This window comes from Triticum urartu, chromosome 5A, assembly GCF_056163025.1.
Source record: "Triticum urartu cultivar PI428250 chromosome 5A, HENAU_Tu73, whole genome shotgun sequence".
Taxonomy (NCBI): Eukaryota; Viridiplantae; Streptophyta; class Magnoliopsida; order Poales; family Poaceae; genus Triticum; species Triticum urartu.
Window position 1 is genome coordinate 409,808,339 of NC_141877.1, and position 9,087 is coordinate 409,817,425.

Below are 9,087 nucleotides of genomic sequence, written 5' to 3' on the forward strand. Positions count from 1 at the left end.
GGATTCTAAGCGCACACAAGACTGGCAGAGTTAAGGCCCTGTTTGGTTCAGCTTTTATCAACGGATTCCGCTGCTGTGCAGCATAATCTGAACCAAAGGGCGAACCCAGCAGAATCCGATTCCAGAAATTCGCTGTCAAAATCTGAACCAAAAGCGGAAGCAGCCTAGGACGTGCTTTTTAAAATCTGATTTCGCTGCGGGCCAAAATCTAAAAAAGCTGTATTAACTGGTTTGTCAAATGACCTACATCTTTTTCACATCAGATTTTCCACAGCTGTTTTTCCACAGCAGATTTTTGACAGCTACTTTTAAAAATCCACAGCCGAACCAAACAGAGCCTAAGATTGATAGAAAAAAGCTCGGATATGTTCACACAGATTTTGCGTAGGCTTTCCCTAGGTTCTTCTCGCTGACAAATCCATCCGTCATCTTCGTTCGTTTTTTGGCCATGATTTCTCCAGATTTTCATCTCTTTTTTTAAACACTGGGTAGTTCGCTACCTCTCCCTGCATATGGGTCTGAGGCGTAAAGGTTAACTGTTAAGTACAAGCTAGAGCCTGGAAGAATATATATCCACAAGCCTACAGGTAGGTATCTCGTATGCAGATCTTTTTGCCGATCCAAAAATTATAAAATAGATATCCGGAGCATGTTTGCAGGTCCTACCGGCAACTTATAAAGATCCGAAGAACAGATAGCAAAGGAACAATGTGGGAAGCAGAATCAGATTCTGACAGCACACGTCGAGCCCACGAGGAAACGAAGAAGCGGGTGGCCATAAAAAGAGGCTCTTAAGCAGCGCTAACTCCCCACTTTCTGCACCTAAGGTTCCTTGCTTTCCTCACAACTTCTGTTCCCCGGAACCCCAAGCTTTCTCCGGTCAGTCGACGCGGCTGCTCCGCCACCTCAGAGGAAGAGCAGTATCGTCGTCTTCATGGACTACAGGGTATGTGCCTAGGAAGGCAGCAGCAGCAACACTGACGTGGTGTGTGTCTCTTACTCTGTGTCTCCTGTGCTCTGCAGCAGTTCTACTGCATGACCCTGCGGATGAGCATAGACTGCAACGGGTGCTACCAGAAGATCAGGAGGGCGCTGCTCCAGATGCAAGGTACGTAGCACGTCCTCCTCTTTCCACAGACCTCTCAAGTTGCTGCGTGTCTTGCTCTGTGTTGTTATCTGAAACAAAAATGACAGAGCTGGAGAGCCACCTGATCGACCGGAAGCACGGCCGGGTGAGCGTCTGGGGCGCCTTCAGCCCGCAGGACGTGGCCATCAAGATCAGGAAGCGGACCAACCGGCGCGTCGAGATATTGGAGCTCAGGGAGGCCGCAGGGCCGGGGGGCGCCGACGAGCAGGGCGCCGGCGGCGGGCAGATGCCCTCAAACTGAAACCCACCTTGTATGCACCAGCAGAGCACTCGGATGCTGCTTGTATTAGCTTCTTGACCTGACACTTTCAGGAGGATTTACCCACCTTCTTGTGTGCGAGCTTATGAAATCATCATTTTGATCTGTAGTCCTCTTATGACTTGTTTGAGTGAACTTCACTACTCAGTTATTTCACCACTGGCGGCCTGCTTAATCTTGATTTCTTGCTAACCAGCATCATCCAAGCCACAAACAAGCTATTCTCAATGTAAAGATCTTTTGCATTATTAACACCCCAAAGAGTGTAGAATTATTCATAGTTTGATGAATCAGGGTATCTACATCCAAAAAAGAGGAGTATATCTGTGGCTATTCTACAATTTCAACGCCTTCGCGAATTCTCCATAACATTATTCGTATCATGGTCCAATTGGACCAGATAAATCACGTACACGCTTCCGAGGAACTTCTCTTCTACAGTGTTAAGCTCTCAGGGTCCTCGGCAATCTTTGCAAATGTTTGCAGAAATGCTGCCAAGTCAGCGCCATATATAATCCTGTGATCAGCAGTAACATTGACCTGAAAAGGTTATGAGCAACTTAGTTAGGGTCCTGAGCTGCATTTTACTAGGATTTTGTTAATTCTATAAATGTGGTGTTGCAAATGAAGGTTTAGAGGTCTAAAAGCTGCATGTATAATACCATGAAGTACGATCTTAGGAAAAATTCACAATAAACACGGCATTTGTAGGTTAGCACTGAGAATGTACAGTCTGGACAGAATCAGGAGGCAAGCAGTATTTCTTGATAACTGCCACAAAGCACATTTGATGTGATGATGTCCCAAACCAAAACGCGCTTGCAGTTATAGAAGCAAACAAAACTTTACCAATTAGAAACCAGCTCAGGTAAACAGAACATCCTGCAGCCATATTTAGCTGTGGCATGAAGCAGAAATCTTTCCCTAATAATAAAGCAAATAGTGCTTCTGCCCGCCCGCTCACCGTCGTTAAGTTAACCCTAAAAATTGCAAATAATTACCCACCATGCCATCCATAATAATCAATAGTTAAAAAACGGTTCGTTAAAAATAGGAACCTCGCGAATAGCATCACTGCATTGGGCCTATTTCGGCCTGCCCTAACCCCGTGCTCTTCGGCCCGCTCCTGTCCCCGTGCGGTGATCCGTCTCCTCTCCACCCCTGCGATGACCTATCCCATAGCCCCTGCCCACCCCCTCCGCCGCCGGCGCCAGTGCCTCGAAGGTCAAGGGAAGACCCTCTACTCGGCCCCCATCGCCGTCCGCGCCGCCGCCCTATGCCGCCGCCACCACCGCCGTCCAAATCGCCGCCCCCATAGCCGTCCAAACTGCTCTCGGCAACACCTCTCCATCCCACGGCTGCCGAAGACAGGGAGGAGGACGAGGCTGGCTAGGCAGGGAGGCCGAGGGTGAAGTGCAGTGGGAGGCGCATCGGTTAGTGCAGAGGGAGGTCTATGGTCAACTCATTGGAATCTCACAGGCCACCACGGGGAGAGCAATCACGCAGGCACATCAACCTCCCCCACCAGGTATGTTCAATTGAACCTTCACTATTAGTTGAGCTAACCGTCTCCAACAGCAACGTCCCAATCACAAATAATTATTTAGGTTTCTTACTGTGTGCGTGGATGGGGCATCGGAAGGATAGATGGCAGTACTCGTGTGGATGCAACAACTGACTGTTAGTTTGTTCATTCAGAGACTACCACGAACCAGTTTGATTTGTGCTATAATGCTCTTGCAAATAATCATAGATGTTGGTGAAAACTGCAGATGTTGTGGTGTTCAGGAAGGAGCGCAGATACAGCAGCTGTCCATCTGCAACCGCGGCCACGGGTGCCTAATCTAACGCGACCTCCTGTTTTGACATCGTCCTTGGTAGCTGCAAGCGTGGAAACAACCTTGGCAGTGCAGCGGCAGCCATGAGGTTGTTCCTAGACCACTCCACCTTTGAACTGTACAATCTGCTGTGCTTTCTAGCTATTCTATTTATATGTAGCCATAGATTGGTACAGTTAATTCATAAATATGATTCAATAGGATTTGATATTTTTTTCATGTCTCAAGTTTTTAGCTCTTCCCTCCTGGTGTGCAAATTTTTTAGAGGAATTTGGTGTGCCAATTATTTTCCTGCTTACTGTAGTTATAGTTTTTCTCACTGTTAGAGCAGAGTAAAATTCAAACTATGATATTAGTGGTGGTTAGCTGATAACTTGATCATAACAGGGGGCACACTAATCTTCTTTCTTTTCTTCTCTAACAAAGTCTTAATATTATAAGAATGTTGTTCTCTTCTTTCATATTTGACAAATAAAATTTCCCCTAATTTCAGTTTGGATAAGCCAAGGTTGCTTTTGGATCTTAGTAGAAGATAGACGTTACGGATTTATAGACAAACAATAGATGTGGATTTAGGGGTTCCGTCTGATACTCATGTCTTCTCTATTTGGGATACAAGTTCAAGTGATCTTTTAGGCTACTATTAAAGGGAAATATGTATGCCGTTTCGTTCATTTCATCTCCACCTCCCCACCTTGCATGTGCGTTCCCCTTCCCACCGGTTTTATTGATTTTTTATAACAATATGCCTTAGGTTATAAACCTACAATATATTAACATTCAGCAGATACTCATTTTTGTCTGTAGCTACACAATCCAACTACTCAAAGGAACATACAGTTCTAGAAGTGAGAACTGTTGAGCTATTATAGTGCAGCCTTGGGATGATAGATGTTCAGGCCAGCTATGCAGACCTTAAGGTAAATGTTTTTCCAGCTAATTAACATGAAATGTCTTGTAACTTGAACTAATAATGAACAACTGAGGAATGCTTCCTGAATGAATCCAAAATTGTTGGAAACACCACCGTCCAGTTGGAGAGGGAGCTATCTGGATCTCTATCCAACCAGGACATGTCTGCTTACAACTTTTTGTTGAAAAAGGTTGCGAAAAAAAAATCTAAATCTGGAGGTAGGTGATCCCAACTCACAACTATGGATAGCAAAAGGAAGATGCAGTACTTGATGTGAAAATTTACAGGAATAGATAATCTAACTTACAATTAATAAGCTTATACTATTATTGTTGATGCAATACTAATTTTACACGTTTTTTCAGTTGTAAATACAATATGAAATAAAAAGTTATTCACAGGACCATGGGTGTTTGTTAGTTTGTATAATCACACAAATAAAATAAGAGTTAATTTGTCTATGTATGGTTTGTATCCTGTTATTTGCTACAATATTTAGCAAGTGTGCAAGCTATTTATGTGAGGTTAACTACGGACCTATAAGCGAAGGAGTTTTTCTTCTCTACACAAGTAAGGTGTAAGTCAGCGATCTTGGTTATATAGTTGACTTAAATCCTGAAGGGACGAGCCTGCATCTTTTCTTTCTGATTTGAAATGTATTCAAAATTCTTATGCCCTGGTGTGCTCTAATTCTTGGTAGTATGTTCTCACATGAACAGTCATTTGAACATTCATCTAACTTTCTGCTTAATAAATTTGTAGCTGAGATGATGTAGCCGAAGGCACACTTCGGTATTGTTTTATTTCAGTCTTCCCTTATCCTTTTTGTCTAAGAGATATTTCCCAGCATGTCTGTCCAAACATATATTACAGTTATTACTAAGAAGGCTATCCTCTTTTCTATTTCAGCTCAAAGATGGATCGACCTGCGCATTGTTGGGATCTGTTTTAATTGAAGTACTTCCTTCTACCGAAACAACTGGTACACAAGGAGCGTGTTTCCTTCTACAGAGGTAGCTGGTGCACATGGATGTAGTGAAACACGGTCAGAAACACTTGAGATATTAGCCGCATATATTGAGATATTTCTCCTTTTATTCTGGGTCCTGTATCCTAAAATAAGTAGCCAACTCATTTATACATGGTGGTCAGGGCAATGTGTAACGTCTACCTTTGGTATTGTATTATTTTGTTCAATGCAATTCATCAAAATGACAATGCAACAACATATGTAAATGTTCTTTACTACCTTCTCATTCTGCGCTGAGATCAATGAAAGTTGCAGGCATCTATAGCTTTGAAGCTAGCTCTTTGGGCGGCTTGAGATAGGACAGCTACATTGTTCTTTAATTATAGGTTCCATCAATGGTAATGATGGTTTCCCAACAAGAATGCTAGGGTAAGCACCTTCATATGTTGCTTATCATTATGGTCAATACATTATTGTGCCTTCTGTTTGTGTAAAATGTGATTTCTACATCATTGATTGTGGCACTCAGAAAGAGCACTCCCATTTCCTGTCGATTTAATGATTTAAGAGAAGTTAGGCTAAACTGCATATACCAAGGTTATGTCATGATGGATGTTTTGCATCATCATTATTACATTAGAGACGATTGGTGTTGAACAACTAGATTAAATATGCCCCGTAGCAACGCACGGGCATTTTTGCTATTACTCTTATGTCACTACAGACCTCATACATAATCAACCAAGTTTACATGCTTATCATGCCTGCATATTATACTCCCTCCATTCCTAAATATTTGACTTTCTAGAGATTTCAAATGATCACCACATACGGATGTATATAGACATATTTTAGAGTATAGATTCACTCATTTTGCTCCGTATGTAGTCATCATTTAAAACCTCTAAAAAGACAAATATTTAGGAACAGAGGGAGTATATGATAATGTATTTCAGCAACATACACTAGGGGTTCACACGCATTAATATCTGTTGAATGCATGCATTTAGTACTAACCAGTCAGCTTTGATATATGCAAATTAAAAACTGAAAAGCAAACTAACCAGCATTTCGTTCTTGATACTGAAGAAACCATTCTTGTCAGCTATAACAGTAGGTCTCGATGCTCCAACAGCCATGATAGCCCCCTGGATCGAGCAATTTATATATAGTGGTTCTTAGTTGTTGGTTCTTATGTTGCACAGATGCAATTTATCTGCAATTCATACTGACCGAGCAGAGATCAGGAAAATAACTCACCTGACCAGGTGGAAGGATTGCATCAAATCTATCTACCCCAAACATACCCAGATTGGACAGCGAAAACGTCCCTATACAACAGCAGATCTCCATGTAAGCACAGTTCCAGTGAAAAACTAAATGTCAAAATAAGACACAAGTTCCTTACCTGAGCTGTATTCACTTGGTTGGAGCTGCTTCATGCGCGTCTTCTTGAGCAGGGCTCTCCATTTTTGCGCGAGCAGATATATATCTGACTGCAATGTTAATTTGCATTTTTTTGAGGCTTTTAATTGATTTACAGACATGCTAAATGTTGCATTTCTTAATAGAAAAGACAGCTATCGCAATAAGCATATACCTTATCAACATCCTCTAATACAGGCGTAAGAAGGCCACCCTCGATGGCAACCGCCACCGCGATGTTGATACTACTGTTGTAACTGAAGCTCTTTCCATCCCTGCAGCTGGCATTCACAACTGGGTGCTGAGCGAGTGCCATGCCTGCCGCTTTCACCAGCAACAATGTTTTTGTAACCCCTTTCAACTTAACCTGCACAATCCATTTTAATCAAACTGTCACTACACACATGAAAACTTGAGCGGTATCTCAAGAATCTAGCTGTGCAATTCAATATTTTGTCAAAGGTTCATCGCAACGATACCTTCTCATAGAGTGCATCAAGCTTATCGGTCTTGATGGCATACCCAACTCGGAACGTTGGCACTGACAAGCTCTCCACCATGTTCCTGCTCACCGCCGATTGCATCGATGTGAATGGTACCACAGTCGCGCCAGGCACCGGAGGAAGCACTGCTGGTTGTCGGACTGCAGCTACTAATGGTATGCCAGCCGGAGGCGCAGAGCGAGCTGCAGGGGGTGGAGGTGGAGCGGCCTTTGGCTTTGGCTGGATGCCAACGACTGCCTCAACGTCAGCCGCGGTGATGCGGCCGTTTGGCCCGGTGCCGACAACATTGGAGATGTCCACTCTGTGCTGCTTCGCGAGCTTCTTGGCATGAGGCGTAGCGATGCCATTCGTGGGCGCGGTCACTGTTGCCGGAGCAGGAGCCATGGTAGGTGGAGCCGTGGCGGCAGCATGGGGAGGAGGGGTTTCTTCGCCCTGGGCCTTGGATAGGGCCTGGGCACGCGCCTGCGCGAGGGCGACATCCTCCTCTGACTCCGCGAGGAGGGCGATGGGGGCGCCGACGGGGGCGGTCCCACCGGCCGGGACGAGGACGGCGGCGATGATGCCGTCGTGGAAGGTCTCCACATCCATGTCGGCCTTGTCGGACTCGACGACCACCACGGGGTCGCCCTTGGAGACGCGGTCTCCCTCGGCGGTCGTCCAGGAGACGATCTTGCCCTCCGTCATCGTCGAGCTCAGCGCAGGCATGAAGATCTCGCGCACCTTCGCCCGCACCACCGCCATACGCCGCCGGCGAGGGGCTTTAACGGACTCCGCACGGCCTGCGCGCCCAGGCACGGTGTAGATGGAGAGAGAAGCCAGCGACGCCATGGCCCGCGGGTGGGGTCAATCACCGATGTCAGCTCGTCGTGGCGAAATTTGGAATGAGAAGGAGCTTGCCGCAGCAGTGAGACTGTGGGACGGGGCGAGGAGGGCTCGGGCCGGGGGAAAATGCGGCGGAATCCGGCGAGCGAGCGCGGCGGCGGCGGCGGTGGCGTGAGGGGGGAGGTGTTGTCATTCGGTGAAGGCAACCGCGAACCAACCAGACGGTACGACTCTGCCAGTTAGTTCCGTAATACGTGGGCTCTCTAGATGCCGTCCGATCGTGATCTCGCGGTCAAGACATGGACAAGTGGCACCCCTTTCCGCAATGCGTGGGCTCTCCTGGTGCCGTCAGATCATGATCTCCCGGTCCAGACGGGGGGCAAATCCTATTTGACGCCCGCAGGCGTCAAAAGGAGGAGCCTTCGCTGAAGCAAGTCGCCACTTGGGCCGGCCCGCGTACGGATTTCGTTCGCTGCTGTTTTCCTTGTTTCTTGCGGGTTTTTTTTTTCGTTTTTCTTCTATGGTTTTTTTGCTTTCAGTTTTTTCACTGTTTTGGCCGGTTTCAGTTGTTTTGTTCCGGTTTTTTATTTTTCTGTTTTGATTCCTTTTTGTCCTTTCATTTTCTTTCTTTTATGTTACCTTTTTTATTTTCTGTTTCTGTTCTTCTTCTTATTATTACGTATTTATATAAAATGTTCACCGTGTGTTACAAAAATCTTCAATGTATTAAGAAAATGCTCATCGTATATTATGACATAGTCCACCTTGCACTATAAAATGTTCATTGTGTATTACAAAAATGTTATTTGTATATTATTAAATTGTTTAATGTATATTAGAAAATGTTCATTATGTATTAAAAAATGTTCATTGTATATTATTAAATTGTTCAACTTATATTAGAAAATGTTCATTGTGTATTACAAAAATATTCATTGTATATTATTAAATTGTTCAACGTATATTTAGAAAATGTTCATTGTGTATTAAAGTTTTGTTCATCATATATTAAAAAATTGTTTAACATATACCCATAAAATGTCCAGTTTAGTATTTAAATTGTGTTCAGTATTTTTTTTTTTACAAAAACGCTCACTGTATTTTAAAATTTATTCAACGTATATTATAAAAATGTTGAACATTTTTTTAGAGGATTTGCCCTGTACGTTCTACTTTAAGATTGGTGCTGCATGTAAAACATTCGTGGTAG

General features: G+C 44.3%; 2 protein-coding genes and 1 long non-coding RNA gene across 4 annotated transcripts; 2 read left to right on the plus strand and 1 right to left on the minus strand.

Annotated features, from left to right (window-relative positions):
• Window positions 1–601: 601 nt before the first annotated feature.
• LOC125509280 (heavy metal-associated isoprenylated plant protein 25) lies at window positions 602–1,565 on the plus strand. Of its 2 annotated transcripts, none has more exons than XM_048674207.2 (3): window positions 602–946; window positions 1,027–1,108; window positions 1,195–1,511. In XM_048674207.2, exons 1-3 carry the CDS (start codon window positions 935–937, stop codon window positions 1,386–1,388), a joined length of 288 nt encoding a protein of 95 aa, XP_048530164.1. In that variant the 5' UTR covers window positions 602–934; the 3' UTR covers window positions 1,389–1,511. The 2 variants fall into 2 exon arrangements, with proteins under 2 accessions (XP_048530164.1, XP_048530163.1); XM_048674206.2 differs by having other exon boundaries at window positions 629–946; window positions 1,024–1,108; window positions 1,195–1,565.
• Window positions 1,566–1,627: 62 nt separating this feature from the next.
• LOC125509279 (dihydrolipoyllysine-residue acetyltransferase component 4 of pyruvate dehydrogenase complex, chloroplastic) lies at window positions 1,628–8,108 on the minus strand. The gene is made up of 6 exons (XM_048674205.2): window positions 7,032–8,108; window positions 6,728–6,919; window positions 6,536–6,623; window positions 6,388–6,458; window positions 6,192–6,275; window positions 1,628–1,946 (listed from the first exon to the last, which is right to left on the minus strand). The coding sequence occupies exons 1-6, from the start codon at window positions 7,881–7,883 to the stop codon at window positions 1,842–1,844; spliced, it is 1,392 nt and encodes a 463-aa protein (XP_048530162.2). The 5' UTR covers window positions 7,884–8,108; the 3' UTR covers window positions 1,628–1,841.
• On the plus strand, window positions 2,799–5,466 carry LOC147971644 (uncharacterized). The gene is made up of 3 exons (XR_015604777.1): window positions 2,799–3,332; window positions 4,032–4,164; window positions 5,067–5,466. It is a non-coding gene; the product is annotated as an uncharacterized LOC147971644 (long non-coding RNA).
• Window positions 8,109–9,087: the final 979 nt, after the last annotated feature.

What these genes read in the sequence shown, in the direction of transcription:
- LOC125509280 (XM_048674206.2), top strand. An exon ending in GGCGCTGCTCCAGATGCAAG is followed by an intron (nt 1,109 to 1,194) that starts GTACGTAGCACG and finishes CAAAAATGACAG; the next exon opens with AGCTGGAGAGCCACCTGATC.
- LOC125509279 (XM_048674205.2), bottom strand. Translation starts at nt 7,883, where the DNA reads ATGGCGTCGCTGGCTTCTCTCTCCATCTACACCGTGCCTGGGCGCGCA. An exon ending in CAATCCTTCCACCTGGTCAG is followed by an intron (nt 6,276 to 6,387) that starts GTGAGTTATTTT and finishes TGCTCGATCCAG; the next exon opens with GGGGCTATCATGGCTGTTGG. An exon ending in GTATCAAGAACGAAATGCTG is followed by an intron (nt 1,947 to 6,191) that starts GTTAGTTTGCTT and finishes TAACCTTTTCAG; the next exon opens with GTCAATGTTACTGCTGATCA.